Here is a 20,000-nt window from a genome sequence, read left to right on the forward strand (position 1 = left end):
TTCCACCGCAAAATTAATTTCATTTGTGTGTTCAGCGAATGCCTTACCTGAGCATACAGACAAAGCCTCCTTAGTGCTGCGTCACTGCACCTGCCAGCTCGCCGGTGCTGGTAACCCACTCATATTTTCTTCCCACTTAATTAAATGCCCTGTGGTATCACCACATTATAAACCCTTCAGACGATGCCCCTGAAACAGTTTTTTTTTTTTTTTTAAGTGGGGGAAAGCTTTAATTTGAAAATAGAGATGTAGCTGAGAGGGATTTGGGTTGTACTAGATTTTACACAGTAACTACGTACCCCAATCTAGTCTCACAGCCAAATCTGATGATACCACCAAAAAAAGAATAAAGGGATGTTTTGGAATCAGTGTAAGTAGATACTGCTTTGGAAACTAAAATACAGGCTGAGTGTTTTAGCCTATGGAGTCTTCTGACTTTTATAGGTAGGCAACAAATTAAGAATAGGCAAAATTAGTTAAGACTGTGAGGCCTGACTTCAGACAGGTGAAGCTGGTTGGCTAGGAGTGAGAGCTGCTGCTTTTCCATGCTTTCAAATGCTAGTGAAGACAGGTGTCCTTAACCTTGAAGATCTTACAAATACCTCCAATTGTTCAGAACTCGGTTGACTTGGATCCTCATAAACAGACATTCCTGACGACTGACACATTCCTTGTGCCTAATGAATCTACTAATGAGCCTGATTGAATCTACTGTGCTGTGCCAGCTTTACAGAACTTTGTACCATTCTTTGAGTTGTGAGGTGATGATTTGTAGCTACCCATTCCTTAAGAATGAAGAGGCCACTCCCTCCTTGTGGGTGGTGACTGAGGCGTTTATGTCTTTTGTCTTGTTTGAGTAAAAACAGCATCGTCCTGAGCCTATGATAGGCATTCTCAAATAATAACTGAATGGATGAATCCAACAAAAACAGCATTTCAGTCAACAGAACCTAGTTTCCCAAGTGAGACTTTTCATTTTGCAAGCAGAGGAAAGAAACCAGAGACTTGACATGACCCGGGTTTGGGATTTTGGAAAGTCCAAAACTGGAAAATAAAAACCAAAATATCCATTATTTACTGCAGCTGTCTGTTCTAAGCTCCTCAAGGCTGGACAGCCTGCCTTTCACTTTTATCCGTATTTCTCTTCCAAGGTAGGTACTGACCACTTATGTAAGGCCAGCACTGGGCTTTGCACTGCTCCGGTGCCAATCTGCACATCCTCCCTAGTGCCTACTTGTCCTCCCCTGTGAGCTCAGGAAATGCTGCTAAGTAGCTCACCACTCTTAATCAGAAACCTGGGAACAGGAGTGTTTAGCATCTAAGTTTAATTAAAGTTTTAAACTTTCAGGAGTGCTTTCTTAAATCCACTCTCAGTCTTTCCCATTTTCAGGGCGTGATTCGGAGTTACTTCTGAAAATGTCATTCCAAAGGCTAAATGCATCACAGTCAAAGGATGGGCTTACAGAAGGAGTGAGTTTGAGTTCTGATCTCTCCCGATCTCCTTGTTCAAAGAACTCACTGGTTACAAGTTCAGCCACCTGGAACATATAAATATGTAATTTATGGTTATGTGTAATTTATCATAAGACTCAGAAGTTATTTCTGCCTCACGTGTATGGTGATGATCTTCAACATAGATAATCATTTAAAAAGCTTTTGAAGGAGTACATTAACCTTTTCTGTTTCAACATATAGAACTTAATCAATGAAACTGATTTCCTTTCAATCAGAAGAACTTGTGCAGGCTAGTTTTAGATGCACGCCAGTAGATGATCTCTGACAGTACAGATTCCATATTCAAGATGAGGCACGGGGTTGCCACCTTCAAAGTAGGAAATGTTCTTAATATAGAAAAGTGAGGCAAATAATGCCTAATCATAATTTTTGTTTCTATATTACAATATACTTGTAATAATTTTGCTAACCTTTGGTTGTTTCAGCCTAGATTCTTTACTTTGTTGCATACTTTTATCTTAGCTTGGTGTCACTGGCCATCCAGTGAAACTCCTTAACTGCCTCACCCTACCAATAATTGTGTAGACTCTGAAAAGGATAACCCCAAGGCACACCTCTGCTTCTTACTGGAGCAATCAGCTAAGGGGCAGGGCTAATGCTAGATTCACTGACCATACCAGTTTTTTGTTTTTTTTTTTTAAACGGTGTGTCATGATACAGTTTGAAGAATGTCGATTTGGTTTTCAGGCTGTCTTAATCTATGTACTAAAAGAATTTATGGTAGGTTCCAGTTGGTACAAGCAAATGGTAGAGATTTTTCCAAAGTAAGGACTTCTATTTTTTTTCACTTTTCATCTATTAGCATGGATGATCAGAAGTTGATGATTGATCATTGTTAAGCTACAGAGAAGCTTCTCCAAGCCCTGTGCTTCTAATGATAGCTTATGGGAAGCATAATGATGTAACAGGTAAGTGTTAAACAGGTATTTTCAGCAACACTGTGGCACAAGATCTAGGAAATCTCTGAGATGAACTGGCTGGATTTATAAAATTTGGAAGAGCAGAAAACAAAATTTCAGAAAAGTTGAAGGCAAGAAGGTCTAGATCCCCAGACTGTTTTTTCCTGTATTTCATGCTGTTATGAAGATGAGATTCTTAGGTCTAGAAAAGGCTAGAATGGCTTAATTTTGGTCAAGTGGACAGAATCGAGATACTTTACCTAAGTGTATCTCTCAAGAGATTTTGTCCACCATAAATCATGACTACTGATAAAACATAAAAGCATCTCTATCTCTTATACACACCCACACACCCTGATAATAGCAAATATGTAGCTCATATGTAAAGAATAGAATCTCTAGTCAGCCCAGATTTTAAACAGTTCTAATAAGGAATATGGGTACCTTTAAAAAGTTTAATAACATAAAATTAGTTGGGGTTGGCTTAATTTTTCTAGGGCCTGATTCACTTCTCTCTCTAGTCTCTGCCACATTAGCACTCCAGGCCTCTCTTTCTGTCTCTGGCCTTCCTTTAAAAAAGAAATGGTCCCCTAAGGGACTGGCCTCATTTATTCAGTCCCCAGAACACTCCCTCAGATTGCTCTGAGGTGGGTCTTTTGCACTAAAGAATACAAATGTGCACATCAGGTCACCCCAAGGTAGGAGCCATGCACAGGTCTGTCACCCCTGGAAAGCAAAGAAATTAAAACAAATTCCTGTCCTTGATCTTTCTAAAGTGGTCCCGGGTATCTCCCCTGTGCTTCTTTCACAGTTCAACTTGTACCACTGTTTCATTTGTACTTAAAAACCCAATCAGGACCATTAAGTGGCTCCTGATTGAATTTTTTATTAAAGAAGGAAATTGAGATGCTAATCAGGCCTTCGGGGGGTCACTGGGGAAACCCACATGCTTAGAGTCATGTCTGTGAGGAAGTAAAACTGGAATGACACCAGCAAAAAAAACATTTTGCAAGGAAATGTTAAAAATATCAACCTCTAGGAAATTAGAAATACATTTATATTTTTAAAAGAAGGTTCTATTGTTTTTGTCCAAGTGTTTACTAAAATCATAGAAGTATGTTTTTGAAAATGTTTTAACCTATTCAATTTGGAAAAACATGGTTTTGTGCTTTATTTTCCCAAACTCTTGGGTTTCTGCACTAGATCAGCAGAACTTCACATCCTAAAAATAAAATACTATTTACATCAATGACCAAGAAACCACCTTCAAGTGGCCAATGGGCCTCCCAAGTTGGTCTACAATTATCAATGCAAAAACCTTTTTTCTTCTTAAGTACTTCGTCCTGTCCCTTTACTGCTCCCAAGTGGGCTACTGTTCCCTTAGTTGTCAACATGCATTTCACTGGGGTTTCTGAAAGTCCCAGCACATCATACCTCACCCCATTCTCTTTTCAATCTTCTCTATTTTCTCCCTGGTCCCCTGAACTTTCTTTCCTCCACTTCTTTCCATCCCAGTTAGAGAGGCCATGCCACTCCTACACTCTTCCCCAATACCTGGAAGATACCTACCTCTTCTTGGGTCCAGACTTTACTATAGGGGAGCCTTCCCACCCTGGGGAAGTGAAGGGTGGGCAGAAGTGTAGAAATAAGCTACACAACCAAGTAAATTCTTCCCTGCTTTACGTAACTTCACATGTGTCACACTAAAATGAAAACCAAAGTTCGACTGGAGGAGAGCTATTTATTGGAGGAGAACTTTATAGGAAATCTGCATTGGACTGTGTTAGGAACAAGAAATAAACTTTTCTTTGAGTAAAGCAACTGAAATTTGAGAATATACTTGTTACTGCAGCAAAGCCTAGCCTAGTTTTGACTAACATAAAAAAATGGTATGGAAATGAGGTGCTTTCTTTTTAGAAAGAAAGAAAAATTATGAAGAAAAATAAGACTCTAAAATATGTGGCCTCAACTTGGGGGGCAGGTATAAGACAGTGAGGAAATGGTTGTTGGAAGCTATAAGAAAGATGACCCATGTTACACAGTGGCAAAATATTTTGTACAGTTCTCATTGAAATAAAGCAAATAATGTATCAAATTAATTTACAGCCTTAGGGGAACAGATTGGAAAACAAACTATTAGTAGCATGTGAGGATTGCTAGTGACACTTTGCTAGGTATTATAAGAAGGGAGCTCCAAAAAGGATTGGCAAGTTTACAACCAGGAATGAAAGGGAAGAGAGAGAGTCACAAATTCAGAGTCTTCATCTTCAGAGATGGAAGATAAAGTTGTAAAAGTTTTTAACCCCAAACTGTAAAAGTAAAAATTGAGATATGTTTTGAATGACAAAAGCAGATCAAGACTCAGCCTTACAACAAGAATCAAAGGTATGGGCAATGTCCTCACAGTTAAAACCTGAATGAATCAGGTGGTACACAGGCTATTCCTTCAATTGGACAACATGGCCCAGGGAAATGATTTTGCTACCTGGTTCTCCCACTGGCAGCTGTTAGGCCTCAATAACTAGGAACTGGATCATGAAAGAGGAAGAAAGAAGTACATATGCTAGTTTTCTTTGTTCTTGAATACAAGGAAGCAAAGAGAGCAGATCTAAGAAGTCTGTCTAGAATGGAACTGTGGATGCGGTTATTGGAAAATGGAAGTGACTAGGATCAAAGACATAAGAAGCTGACTAAATGTTTAAGAGAGTTTGGTGCCCCAAACCCCCTAAGTCTGTGACTACTTAAAACTTAAAACAAGCCTTGGGTCCTCAACCTTCTTTATGTTGGAGACAGGTTGGGAAAGCTGCCTGGCCATTGGATATAGGCACGGAAGATAATGGAAAAGGAATAATGTCCCAGGGTAGATCTAAGGGCCATGGACAATGATGACTGGTGCGCATCTCCCAGAGAATCAGGGTCTACCACAGTGTGGATGGCCTCTCAGTGAATGCCCAGTGGGATTTTGGGATTGCCAAATATTGGCGATCTCTTCCCTTTCTGAATGGGAGTGTTATAATAAGTATTTTGTGATTTGAGTGTATGCCAGATGCTTTTGGGGTATGTGTAGGTCTTTAATTTGCATCCAGACCTGATGTAGAGACTGGCATAGATCACCCAGAGATCCTAGATGTGAGCCTGATACCACGACTCAGGACATTTGGGTCATCTCCCTTGGGAAGAGGATGAGTATATTTTGCCCAAGAAAAGAGAGTGAATCATTTTTTTGGTGATTAGAAGGGCAAACTGTGTTAGTCACGTTTTCATCAACTATTTCTGGCTTTCTACATTCTCTGCTCTTCCAAGGATTACTACTTCCTGGTTGGGTGGGGTCTTGTGACAAGTTCTGGCCAAAGGATTTCTGGGGAGGGGCATTTTACTTGCCAGTGCAAGACACGCTAGGGCCTCTGTTGGAATGATCCAGATGGTAGCTGCTCCTTTAGCTGCAGTCCAAAATGAGGAAAAGTACCAGCTGACCCTGGAGGCACATGTTCATAAGCAATGTGTTGTGTTAGATGACTGAGGCTGAGGGATAACAGCCCATTCTGCTGACAGACTGGCATCATTTAAAAATGCCAATTGGTATATCTGCAAAGAATGAAAGCTTTGGAGCCGAATCTGTTAGGATTTGAATACCTAGCTCTATCACTTACTTGGTGTATCATTACTTACTTGATGTATCATTACTTACTTGATGTATCATTACTTACTTGATGTATCACTTCAAGCTACATATCTTTTCTAGGCTTCATTTTTCCCATTTTGTGAAATAGGGGTAATCACTGTATAAGTTTCCCAGGGTTGCCAGAAATGACTACAAACTTGGTGGCTTAAAGCAATAAGGAATCTATTCTCTCATAGTTCTGGAGGTTAGCAGGTCAACATCGGTTCACTGGACAGAAATCAAGGTGTTGCCAAGGTCAAGCTTGCTCTGGAGCCCCTGGGGGAGAATCTGTCCTTTGCCTCTTCTAGTGCTGGGAGTTACCAGCTTTCCCTTGCTTGTGGCCACATCGGTCTACTCTCTGCCTGTCTTCACATCCCCTTCTCCTATTCTGAATGTGTAATCTCCCTGTGTCTCCCTCTCTTAGGAGGATACCTGTCATTGAATTTAGGGCTTGCCTGGATAATCCAGGATAATGATGGCCCTGAACTTAATCACATCTGCAAAGACCCTTTTTCCTTCTAAGGCAATGTCTATAGGTTCCAGAACATTACCATCCAGCATTTTTGGGCTACTATTATTCAGCCTATTAGAGTAACTACACCTAAATCCAAGTTGGAAGGGGGTTTGAGGATTAAATGATACATATAAAGTAGTCACTTAAAATTAGATATTTAGTCAGTAAATATTAGTTATTTATTGTTATATGAATTTACTTTATTTTCCCTAAAATGTTGAGACTTAAGATACCAAGTTACTATTTTAAACCCCACACAGTAGGTGTGCCACATGAAAATTAAAAAAAAAGAGGTTAAACTCCAAATATTATCAGTAGTCAAGGATCTCAACTTGTGTGGTTACTGGCTTAAAACCTGTTCTTGCTCTAAACTAACACTTTCAGCAGTGAGACCAGATAGGTGGGTAAAGGCACAATGTTTTTGGTACAAATTAAGTTTGGATATTGCATACTTTGGCCAAAGTGATCCAATCTCCAAATAGTCTTTTAAAAGGAAAAATGAAATTTCCTTTTGACCTCCTTCGTTTTTTCTCTCTCTTTTTTTTTTCAGATGAGAAAAAAGTGGACCTTGTGCTAAAACACGATTACCTATTTAAAAATACTATTTTTGAAACTCTTGCCTGAGGAAATGGTCAATGTGCTATTTGGATTTAGAGTGTTAACAAAATCTTACAGAGTCAGAAATACTATTGCTCAGTGGAAGCACGTTAAAGAAAGGCTGTGCAATAAACTATGTCGTCCCCAAGCCTCCCGCTATTTTTTACACCATGTTAATACTGATGCAAATTGACTAGGGTTTCAGTGCCTGGGAGTCGGGGCTCTGGGAATACTGTCCCCCCCACATCCCCCTCCTGCGGTCCCTCCTCTGCCGAGCTCTGTCATTAATCACCACTTGCCTGTCTCGAGATCTCCCATGGTTTGGTCACGGCTCCAAGGTCACAGGCTGTCATTAACATTGATCTGAAAAAGAGAACCAAACAAAACAGCCTGAATAATCTTTTGTTGCATTCCTAAACAACCCCGTCCTGGATACATAAATAAATAAAATGGGACTAAGGCCAACTCACATGTCTTTTCCTCAACAAGGGAAGCACTGTTTACAGCCCCCATGTTTCGCATCTCCGTCATGTGGCCACACTGCTTAGGAAGACAAAGCTCGCACACACCCTCGGGTGTTCTTTTGTTATTATGTCTGCAGCAGATCAAAGAAGGCAAAGCACTACTTTCTCTACACCTGAGCTAAGCGAGCTCTGCTTAAATTTCTAATGGACGAATGGACAATGCTTTTTATTCTTAACTATCAGCAAGAGAATCAGTATATAATGCCCCATACATAGCTGATAAATCTCTTTACCAACTTATCACTGATTGATGGGAATGGATGGAAACCTATAGCAAAAAGGCAAGGCGCACACCACCGTAGGAGCTCCTTCATTTTCACCTGCTCTATGAGCTAAGATTTACTGGGAGAGCCACAATGTTTCACTCCAGTTTATTACCTGGTTGCAACCATGTTTTATAAGCATTATGAAGAAGAAACATATTCAGCTACAGCTTTCATTAATTTGAGCACATATGAAAGCACAGGAACATCTGAACCAGATTTTTGAGGAGCAGATTTCTACTGGGTTTAACTGGAATTCATCCAACCATGGATATAAAAACACAGGGAACAATTTAAATTGTGGATAGCTCTGGTGCTTATAATTTGATGTGGTGGGAAGTGGGAAAAACAAGGCACCCTCTTTGTCCCAAATTTGCTTTCTTTGTACTAAAACCAGCGGTATGTGATGAAAAGCAATGAAGGATTGGAGTCAGGAGACCACATCTCGGTTGGCTCCTTTCAGAAGAAAGGGGTGCGTTGTTAGAGGTCAGAGGGCTGTCCTGCTGTCGAGTGTCAACATTTCATCCCCTGCCAGACTTGAATGCCTTGGAAACATGTCTGCTTCCCAGATGGCAGAGCCTGCCTAGATGGTAGTGGGGTTTGTGTCACCTCCCCAGGAAACCCCTCCAGGGAACAGGGCAGAGTGGCCGGTAATAATAGGTCATTCAAAGCACCACCAGGCACAATGGCGTCTGAAGCCCCCTCCAGGAGTCAGGCCACATCTAATCCCAAGCACCCCTGTGTTAAGCACTATGCGGAACAACACATCAGTGTAGTCTCATATTTGAGCTTTTGCAACAAGCACACAACTGTGTGCCTGCCTCTGTATTAAGTGCTTTGTCAACTAACTACTAACTAAATGAATCTTCTGAACCCAGTGGTAGGGGCCAGTATTCCTACTTTTTAATGTGTTTTAAAATTTATTTAATATTTACTTTGAGAGAGAGAGAGTCCACAGGAGAGTGAGGTAGGGTACAGGGAAGTGACAGAGAGCGAGCGAGAGAGAGAATGCCAAGCGGGCTCCACGCTGTCAGCACAGACCCTGATGCGGAGCTCAAATGCACAAACTGTGAGATCATGATCTGACTCTCGATTTCAGCTCAGGTCATGATCTTACGGTTTGTGACTTTGAGCCCCGTGTCAGGCTCTGCACCGACAGTGTGGAGCCTGCTTGGGATTCTCTCTCTCTCTCTCTCTCTCTCTCACTCTCACTCTCTCTCTCTGTCTCTCCCCTACTCATGCTTTCTCTCTCAAAATAAGTAAACTTAAAAAAAAGGAAAAAGAAAAAGAAAAAATAAGACAGTAATTAAAATGAATAAATTTTAATTAAAAAATATTCACATGCAGTAAAATGGTTCACATATGAACTGAATTTTGCATTTACCAAACAAAAATCACACTTTGCCCTGTTTCACGGTTTTAAATTTTAAACACAAATAAAAAGTCCAAATGGTCGACATAAAATAACAGAAGCGAAGTAACTCAAGTTGTTTTTTCATCCTTGCCATCACTGTGCTATCCATGTCTGGATATACGGCTTAAAGGCAGGACTGTGAAACTCTGCAGGCTTGGAGACATGCACTCTCTCCGCAGCAAGTGCAAATGGCTCTGAAGCCTCAGGAACTTGCACTAAAGTGTGTACTGCATCCACCTGTGTCAGGGGCTGGCTGGATAACTGGGCACTTTTGCACTTAACTTACACGTATGAGACCTGTATGACTATAGGTGAGTAACAATGTGCTAATTTGGAGCTTTCAGATCAGTTTTTCTGATACTCAGCAGTAGTCTCAGCAATCATTTAGAACCTATACCAACTACAGATTTTTCTCAGGGAGAAGTATCTTGTCATTGACACTGTTTAGACTGCAGGCACATGGTGATGATAAAAAGCAGGCCGACTTTTAGATGGTTTTATTACTATTTTGAAATTCTCTAAGACCAAGTGTTCCCCCGGAGCCTGCCCCCTCCCCTGGGCCTCTTCTGCACAGAGAGTGTAACCATGAAATGGGGGAGGGAAGGCAAAGGTGGGGGCCAGTGGAGAGCTCCTGCAGCCCCTCTGTTTTACATAATGTGCTTCCAAATAAGAGTTTTCTTACATTTGGGGTTCCTTGCCAAAAAAAGTTTGAAAACCTCTTCAGGATAATATCCCAGTGGAGATGTGGAATGGGCGCTGGCATTTTAGGAGTTGTGCTCAGAAGAGAGGCCAGGCTCGAGACACGGGGTGGGAGTCATTTGAGCAGAGGTGGTATTTAAAGCCAAAGGATGCTGAGGAAACCAAAAACAGGTCCTTGGAGGTCCTTATATTTCAGGGTTAGTGGGGGGGAAGAAGGGCTGAAGAAGCACAAAGAGGAGAAGCAATAGTCAGAAGAAACTAGAAAATTTGGAAGAGTTTGGCTTTGCAGAATCCAAGGCAGGGAGAGATTTAAGAAAGGAAAGGCCACTGCAAGTAGGGGTGTGATGAGATCAAGGAAGAGAACAAAGACCCTATGGTTTGATCCTTGGGAGGTGACTTTCAAAAGGAGCAGAAATCACATTTCATAGACTGAATTCCTCAGTAGAAGAATGGCTAACTACTCTGTGGTAAATCCATACTTTGGAATACTGTGCAACAGTAAAAGATGATAAGGTCTGGACATGGAAAAATTCCCAAGCATATAGTTGAGTGAACAAGCAAGTTCAGACTGAGCTATAAATATATAACTTGCATTAAAACAAACAAATCCACACTAAACAGTATTTTTCCTTAGTTGCTTTGGAAATGTTGGAAAGGATATAACAAATTACATAGCTATAGGCCAGGATAGGAATTGGGAGTGAAGCCCAGGGCGGGTCTGGGGGCCTGTCATATTTTAATTTGTAACAGAAAAATATATTCATATAACTACTTGTGGAACTGAAAATTAGTTACAAAGAAAAAAAAAAACACTGCCTTGCGAGAAGTTAGGAGTTGTGACAGTCAAGTGTGCAACTGAAAGAAGAAGGGGGCTATGATTGGACCTTGAGAAGAAAGCAGATTTTAGGGATGATATTTTTTTTCCCCGCAAGAAGTTAGAAGACTATTTCTAGGCCTAGAATGATCATGATGGAAAAACAGATTGAAAATGCAAGTCAAAGGAGTATAATCGATACAGCAAATTTAGGGGGTGGGGGTGGAGGAGGGAAAGGAATTAGGACACAGGGAAAGGGCTAGTTTTGAAGAGAGGAAGGGTCCCTTCCTTCTCTTGACAGGAAGAAGAAAAAGGTCTGTAAAGAAATATTACTGCGGGAGGGGAGAAGGCCTCGGTAAAAGTATGAAGAGTGGTCGGGGCAGAGGGAGGCACAGGCAGCCTGTGTTCTGAAGCTGAGGGGCTGGGGGCGGGGCTCGCATAGCAGGTATGGGGCGGCCACACTAGGGGTCTCCCTCTGGGCAATTCTAGTAGTTACCTGGCTGTGGAGCAGACACGACGAGCCCGCGGTCCTGGCCTCACAAGCTTTCCCAGGAATGCTCACCAGCTTTTCCNCTACAGTCAGGGGGTTCAAATGTGCCACATAAGGGTAGCGGTTTGCTGCTGTCTTTTCTAAACAACTAGGTAGAAGTCCAGTGAAAAGTGCGGAATGGACTCCTTATTTCTGCCACTAAAATGGTTCCAACTGGTTTTCTATGTATAACGTCTGTTGTCTCTAAAGAAAAACAAAAGCTCATTTGCCATTTTGTTTTGGGTAAAGCTGTTTTCTAAGATTCAAAAATCTTCTCTCTACTCAACTTAACACCCTCCACTTCCCCAGGAAAAAGAGGAAGTCACAGCTTGCTGAAACTGAGCCAATTTGAACACCATTTTCTAATTCTGAAGGCAAATTTATGGAGAGGGGGCAAAAATAGAATTAATTAGAAGATAGAAAGACACCATACCTTTTCTCTAATTATTCAACTACTCTCTGAATGTTTGGAGTGTAAGCTTTGTTACTTTAAAAATCATGTGTGCCCTTGCCACTGTCAGAAAAGCATGGCTAAATCTTCAAATAATGAAAAAACACATAAACAAGAGCTTCTTTTTACCGAAATATATCCCGATGGTTTTTGATGTTCCAATCATATTCTCCTTTACTGACAAGTTCAAAGAATTCAGTTCTCCTCCTGCACAAAATCAAATGAAGGAAGAGAGAAAAAAATCTGGAATGAAATTTCTCAGTCTGTGAGGCAACATAAACACATTTATGGGAAAGTGGTTCAGGTGATCTTCTAAGTAACTTAATATTTGAAATCATGAGGCTAAAGCACTATCAAAACAAATCACTTTTTTAAAAATGTGGAGGCTTCAAGAAAAAGCCACAATCATTTCTGAAAGTGTTTACAACAGAGGAGATTATTGAGCCGTAAAAGAGAAAAGTGTGGCCCGGCATTTAGGATTACTTGCTGTGAAAGCCTTGTGACACTTATCCAAAGTCAGAGGAGGGAGGCAAGGACAAACAAAAAGCAGGAACAATTTTGGAATATCCTTGTATCATTCAACATGGAACTGAGCTATAGGAGGATCTGAGATAAGATAAACTCCCTGGTAATAAATTCAGGGCAAATACTTTTTTTTAGGGTAGAAAATAAGTATTTCAGCATTTCAGTTCTTAAACACATAGTCTGTGGAGTCAGAAATACCTGTGTTTAAACAGTGGCTCTGTTACCTACTTGCTATGCAACTTGGGGAAGATACTTAAACCCTCTGAGCCTCAATTTCCAAATCTCTAACATGGGGATCATATTTGTTAACTCACAGGGTTATTGTCAGGTTTAAATGCAAAGCAGTTAGCATAGTGTCTGCACATTCTAAGCACTGGATACACACACACACACACACACACACGGAAACACACTGAGAGATATATAGACATGGAAAAGACAAGAACAGAAGATTCTCAAGTTGTGAAAATAAGGGTGAATTTATTTTTTATTTTCAAGACTTTCCTTTAATCTAGTTATAGGACTTTTCCTTCTTATAGTGAAAAATGGAAAGAGGGAGACATTAACATTTTGATTCCCTAAGAATCACTTCCCTAGGTCACCTTCTTGGCACTTCCTACTGAAATACTATCTAAAAGATCCTGACACACAGCTTCCCAGAGTCCATCCCATGTGGAGGTACTCCACATAAAGGGATTCCCTGGCCAAGTGGGTTGGAGAAATGCTGCCTGTAATATACTTCTCTTGGAGATTCACCACCCGTGTTAGGTTTTTGAAAGCTCTGAGAGATACTGAGATAGAAAAGCCTGTTTAACCTTCCTTAACCACAGAATTCCATCGTACTGATATTTCAGGAAGTACACTTTGGAAAATACAACCATGTCATTCATGGTAGAAATATGAGTAGGATCTTAGACATTTAGCGCCGACTCATTGTATTCTGGGGACAAAGAACATAATGCTGGGTGCAGTTGGCTCCTTGTTTCTGATATGGGGTGCCTATCATCAGCTGCCCAACCGTATAGACTTCTCGTCATCCAGTCAGACTTACTACTCAGTTTACCCAAAAGGAGGCAGGTCAGTAAGACAGACATGTGGCTCTCTTATTTGAGACACAAAGACAGGTCTTCGATTTACCCCTTCAAGTGGATACAGGTCAAGGCCACACCACAGTGTAGGATAATCTCCACAACAACCTCATAGCAATGGTCAGAGATGGCATTGCACAGTGACAAGGAAGCTTCCAGCCACTCCCTTCCTCTTTGGGTGTTCAGTTGTGCCTATCTTTTCTTTCTATAATTTTACCATCTTCTTCATTTGCCCGCTCCTTTCTTATGCTCCCAGTCACACCACAGTCTGTTCAGTGACAGGCTGTACATTGAAAGAGAAGGGGAGGTGGTAGAATGGAAAGAACCCAAGTCTGGACTCACACTGACCTGGGCCTAATGCTTACTGTCACTTACTAGCTGGGCAAGTGATTCCACATTGCTAAGCCTCAGTTTCCAGCTTTGTGGTGAGACTTTGAGATGAGGTGTGTTAAGTGTTTGACCCTAGTAGATACTCAATACCTGACAGCTGTGGTTAATATGTAAATAATATTAATAGTATTACTGTCGATAATAACACCCAATGGACTAATCACACTACCTGAGACTGAAGAGGTCAGCTAGTTCTCTTTTCCCACTGAATGAAGACTAGTCTTCCTTTGAATTATTGTAGAGCAGAAAGTTTGGTTCAAGCACTATTTCTTGAGCACCTGCTCTGTGTCAACTCTTAACAAGGCTTTATGGACACAAGACATAGGTGGAATCTCTAAATATCTCTGAATTTAGCAGGGGCAATCAACAAATAAATAGGTAACTCCCCTTCTAATGTGATACCAATAATACTAATGATACTGGGACTAGAGTGAGGTAAGAGAGACACTCACTTTGGGCCCACAATTTAAGTGGGTGCCCAGAAGCTCAGTTATCAAGTTAAACAATACTTTACTACAATGTTTAAAACAACATAAATGCAGAAAAAATCCATGATGAACAAAGTATCAGGGTTTTAAATAGGATCTGACACTGCATGTGCATGACTTGCCTCCCCCTGGTACCCACTCTCACCCCCACAGGATGAGGCAAACATTTATTAGGCCCTTACTACTATGGGTCACTTACTGCCCACAGGACTGATCTCGAGTAGCTTACTTAATCTCGCTGGGTTTCAGTTTTCTTATTAGTAGGAGGAATAGCAACGGGATCTATCTTTTGGGGTTGGTAGAAGGATTAGCTAAAATGATTTAGGTAAAACACTTAGCAGACAGCCTGGGACATAGTAGATGCGCAGTAAGGATTAGCTAGTTATTAAGCTCGAAAGGGTTGAGTTAACTGGCCCAAGGTTGCATAGCTGGTGAGTGCCAATGCTGCGATACAAAAGCAACCTATTAAAATATCAGTTGTCCCAAGAGACCAGGGTGTCCTGGGGCACAGAGGAAGGCACTGAGCTTAGCTTGGAAGGTTGTAGAAGATCATGAAAGGCTTTCTGAAAGAGCTTGCCCATCATCCTTCCTGTCGTCATGTGTACCTGATGTCATTTCAATTCTCTGAGTTACTCTAAGAAATCACTAGAAGGCAGACTCTGTGAGAACAAGCACCTGGCTTCTTTTCTTCACTCCTGGATTACCAGTGTCTACAACAGTGCCTGACATGTAGTAGTAGCTCAATAAATATTTGTTGAAGTGATTAATGAACAAAATTGATTACCTCAGAAACCTATTCATTTTATAAAATAACTCTCCAGCCTCTGGTTTCACCCCAATTCTAATGGTACCAGACTATTCACAGTTGGCATTTGGGGAGATTGAGATAAGAAAACAACATGAAATCAATCCAAGGAAAGCTCTGTTAGATTCTTAAAGACTAGATTCCTACTAGACCAAGAGGCCAACAAAACACGTTGTGGGAAATTTAAGAACACCATTCCCATCTGATGTGTGACTCTCCTGCCACTGATACTATTTTATCCACTAGGAGTATGCTCAGTATATGATACATAACATATCTGATGCAAAATGGAGACATATTACCTAGGCGGCTAACTCAACGCAGAAAGGAATTTTTTTTTTAATGCAAATCTGTGACAGGGCAACCGAACAGAACTGTAAGGGTAAATTTCCCAGCTACAGAAACTCTAATAGCTAGACTTGCTGGTGTGAAAGTCTTAAATCAACTGAACCCAAAATCAGTTATAGGCTTCACATCACATTATAACAAAATTAGATTCCATTGCATCGGGACAAAAGGGATTATCCACGATCCCTGGGGATGGTGGATAGAGGAGAGGTGAGAAGAATGTTTCTGTAGGGCACAGAAAAATGTGGCATACTAATGTTATTTTTCCTCCACTGCCTAAAGTGTGGCAACTTCTTGCTATTTATTCTGGCCTCCCAAGGTTTGACTGTGACCTCAGAAGGTCATAGGACTTTCTGCACACCATAGTTTTGTCAAGTGTAATCACTGGTGGAACTGTGTATATCATACATCTGGTAATAGGTTTGGTCACACAGAAAGTCAGATGATTTAAAGTTTAAAACAAAATACATTTAAAAAGTTTGTAAGTTTCTGAAAATTAGCTAGTTTGAAAAGATGGGTTAAATCATTTTCATGAGGCTGCAAAAAGGATTCTGAAGTAATGATATGCAAAGATGACATAACAAATTTATTATTCATGCTTATTATGTTCTAAAAGGATGAAAATTGCACACCAAGATAGTCAATGTATCCACCTCTCCACCATCCGGCCCAGAAATAAAGCATTCCCCATCCTATTGAGGCCCCTAAGCATCTCTGCGCTCTTGACTTTTGCCTCCCAGATGCCTCCCTCCCTCCCACCACAAGATGGCCATTTCCTAAATTGTGTATGAATCATCTTCACAGACATCCTTATAATTTTACTAGGTAAACTACGCAAAGTATTGCTCTGCATATTTTAAAACTTTATAAATGGTATTACTGTAGTCTATGTATTCTTTAGCAACTTGCTTTTCTTGATCAATATTTGTGACATTCATCCATGTTGTTATGTAGAGTTTTAGGCCATTCCTTCTTTTTTTTTTTTTTAATTTTGAAAAAAAAATTATTTTATTTTTTAATTTCAGTATATTTAAAATACAGTGTTATATTAGTTTCAGGTGTACAATATAGTGATTCAACAATTCTAACATTACTCAGTGCTCATCGTAAGTGTACTCTTTTTTTTTTTTTTTACAAATAGTTTATTGTCAAATTANCTTCTTACTGCTAGGTGGTTATTCCGTGTATTGTTATATCACTATTTATTTACGTATTTCCTAATGATGAAGGCTTAGATTATTTCCAATTTTTTTGCTATTACATAGTAATATACACCTGCTATGCACATCCTTGTACATGTCTCCTTGTGAATTCGTGTGCATTTTCTCTCTGCCTCTCTCTGTCTGTCTCTATGCATGTGCGCGTGCGCATGCGCACACACACACACACAAGCACACACGTATACATATGCTGGGTCATAGAGTGATTTTGTTTTCTATATTTGAGTTTTCATTATAATTACAGACTGTTAGAGATATATGGTACCCTTGAGAAACAGGTGCTGTTTCTCTCATGTTATAGGTGAGCAAACTCAAGGTGAAGGAAGTAAAGTGGTTTTTCTGGGGTTCCATGGCAGTTACAGGCAGGTCTGAGTAGATTCTAGGCCCCCAGCCTCCCAGGTCTGGCCTCTGAAATCATCTGTGTAAACTGTGTGAAGCATGAGCCCTGGGGGCCCGATAGTCTTGCATGCTGACAGCGTATGGACAGCAGTGGAAGACAGGCCTTCTGAGATGTGATGGCCTTGCAGTGTGCTATACTAAGGAAGTGGCAAATACCAAGCACCAAGGCAGGCACCGAACAGAGGTCCCTCCATCATTGACAAGGGGATGCTCCACAGAAAAGCTGCAAATGGCCCAGGCCATGTTGGTGGTTCATGCTCCAGGTGGTGTATTTCTGGCCTTCTCCTCAGTGATGATCATTACAAAGCAACAATGTGAAATCCACTGTGTTTCTGAGAACTGAATTTGCCCACATGTTGCTCCTTTCAGCATCTATATGTGTACATGTATATAGATTATACAGACTCAGCAGCATGAGCATATGTGAAACTGTTAGAAGTAGGAGCACTTTTAAAAACATAGGACTCCTAAAATGAACATTTGAAAATCTACGAAGTTATATAATACTCCCTGGATCCAGACTCTTCTGTTATGAGGAACTTGATCATTAACTTCTCAAGCAGATCAGTGGGAACCTTGGTTTTCAAGGACAATGGCAAATACCTCAGCTAGTGAAAAGCAACTTACTGGAAGATCTCTCATAATCAGATATGTTTTTATTAGGCTTTTATCCCACTCTCCTGACATATGCTCCCCTTAGAAAAATAGCAGTCTTTAAAAAAGCATCATTTGAACAGAACTGCTAAAATTACCCTCAAAAATAATTCTAAAGATTGGTTACCGGTCACCCATCACTACACTGAAAATCTTTCTGGTTTGTAATTTATCTGCAAGACCCCTTTTATGTGTAAAGTGAGAAATCACCATTTCTGTGTATATTTTAATCAAATAACTTTAGGGTAAATTTATATATCTGTACACATATATATGTAAACATATTCTTCATCTATCTATTCATCTCATACTAAAAGTGCACAAAAGTTAGGAAGATTTTACTGCCAAAATGGCTAATCGTCATTGTGATCTTCTGTAATTCCAGCCCCAGAATTATCAGGCAGGGGTGGCAGGAGTGTGGGGGGTTGGTTGGTGGGGTGGGTGCAGTGGGGAAGAGATTTGTTCCTTCAGTGTTCTTTAAAAATCTTTTAAATGTTTATTTATTTTTGAAAGAGAGACAGAGCATGAGTGGGGAAGGGGCAGAGAGAGACAGAGACACAGAATCCAAAGCAGGCTCCAGGCTCTGAGCTGTCAACACAGAGCCCTAGGTGGGGCTCAAAATCATGAACCGGGAGATCATGACCTAATTTGAAGTTGGTCGCTTAACTGACTGAGCCACCCAGTGTTCTTATTGCTCGCTCAACAGGCAAATCACACGTCTACAGTTGATCGCCAAACATAGACTCTGGAGAGATTTCTGGAATTTGGGCGTTAAAGCACCAGAGAGGAGTAGAAAATTAATATGCAGATGTTAACTCTAGTAATTATGACTGATGGACAAAAGTCATAGATTCAATTTTGAAACTGCATTGTCTCCCGGCTTTCGACTAGCACTGATAACACAGAGGCCAGCCAGGAACCTGAATGAAATTGTTTGTTAGATGCTATGCTTCAGTTGTCATGAATAAAACTGACGAAATGCAGGAAATAGACTAGAATGACTGAATGCTGAGAAGTGCAGAAGATGAGATAACAAAAGTCCTAACAGTCAGTTGAGTCCAAGCAGAATGCCAGGCCACGGGTGGCTTAAGGCATTGCTGGATGGCACATGTCCTAGTTGCTCCTGTATTTACTTTGGCTGTAGCACTCCTCACGCAGCGACATCACTGGTTTTCTCTCTTCCCTGTGGGCACGGAGCCCTTGGGGTAAGAACTCTGAGGTGCATCCCCAGAAACCAGCACAGTGCCTGGAGACGTACATAAAAAAGGCAACGATACATGCTAGTGGATGAATTTCTCATGTTTTACTCAGCTCCAATATCTGTGGATGGAGACATGGGGATGAACTTATGCGAAAGTGCTTGGAAATGCATCAAGAGACACCAGCATATTTCGTTCATCGACCTGCCATGGGGCCTGTTCTCACAGTAGAATAATTTCAGTGGGTAAAATGTAAGAATGGGCCAAGCCTTATAAGTCATTACACCTTACTGTGCGTTCGTTTACCTTTTTTCTTTCCAACATGGTGGCTAAGTTGAGTGCAGGCAACTGGGGAAGTTGAAAACACGAAACATAGTGGGCTCTTAATAAACATCTGTTGCATGACGAATGAGTGAATATGCCTGTCTGCATAGTAGCAGAAACGTTTGTTCAGTTCCTATTGTATTTAAAAAATAAATTGTTCTAGATATTAATCTAATTTTAAAAGGATGGTCAAACTATAACTCCTCTAACAATCTAAGATAATTTAGTACATGTTGCTGTCATTATCAGATGCTTTTGAAAAATGTTACTTATTGCCTCCCTTTGGAAAGACAAAGGCAGAGATACCATTAGATTGGGCATTTTTCATAATTGCTGATGAATGTTTGTGGAGCACAAAGGGACATGGAGATTTTTCAATTTGAAGATCAGTCTGATTAGTTTAGAGAACCAACTGGAAAACCACTGAGCATCCAAATGGATTTATAAAATCTGAATTATTGGATAATTCTTGGTTTAAATAGCAGTCTGAGGCAATGTGGCACAGAGATGTGAGCACAGACAACTTGATGACTTTAGGCAAATTACTTACCCTCTCTAAGCCTATGCATCCTTCTCTACAAGATGCAGATAATAATCTCCACTTAGGAGATTGATACGAGAATTCAATATCAAAAAGTTCCTATGTTGAGACATCGTTATGTCAGGCACTGTGTCCGGTT

General features: G+C 40.6%; 1 protein-coding gene across 1 annotated transcript in view; it reads right to left on the reverse strand.

Annotated features, from left to right (window-relative positions):
- PDE11A (phosphodiesterase 11A) overlaps window positions 1-20,000 on the reverse strand; it is a 367,374-nt gene that overhangs the window by 36,229 nt on the left and 311,145 nt on the right. The window contains exons 16-18 of the mRNA XM_077776263.1: window positions 12,010-12,087; window positions 7,486-7,549; window positions 1,464-1,538 (exon numbers count right to left, since the gene is read on the reverse strand). Coding sequence (XP_077632389.1) covers window positions 1,464-1,538; window positions 7,486-7,549; window positions 12,010-12,087 — 217 coding nt within the window. The remainder of the gene's footprint in view (window positions 1-1,463; window positions 1,539-7,485; window positions 7,550-12,009; window positions 12,088-20,000) is intronic.

This window comes from Crocuta crocuta, unplaced genomic scaffold (assembly GCF_008692635.1).
Source record: "Crocuta crocuta isolate KB4526 unplaced genomic scaffold, BGI_CrCroc_1.0 scaffold17, whole genome shotgun sequence".
Taxonomy (NCBI): Eukaryota; Metazoa; Chordata; class Mammalia; order Carnivora; family Hyaenidae; genus Crocuta; species Crocuta crocuta.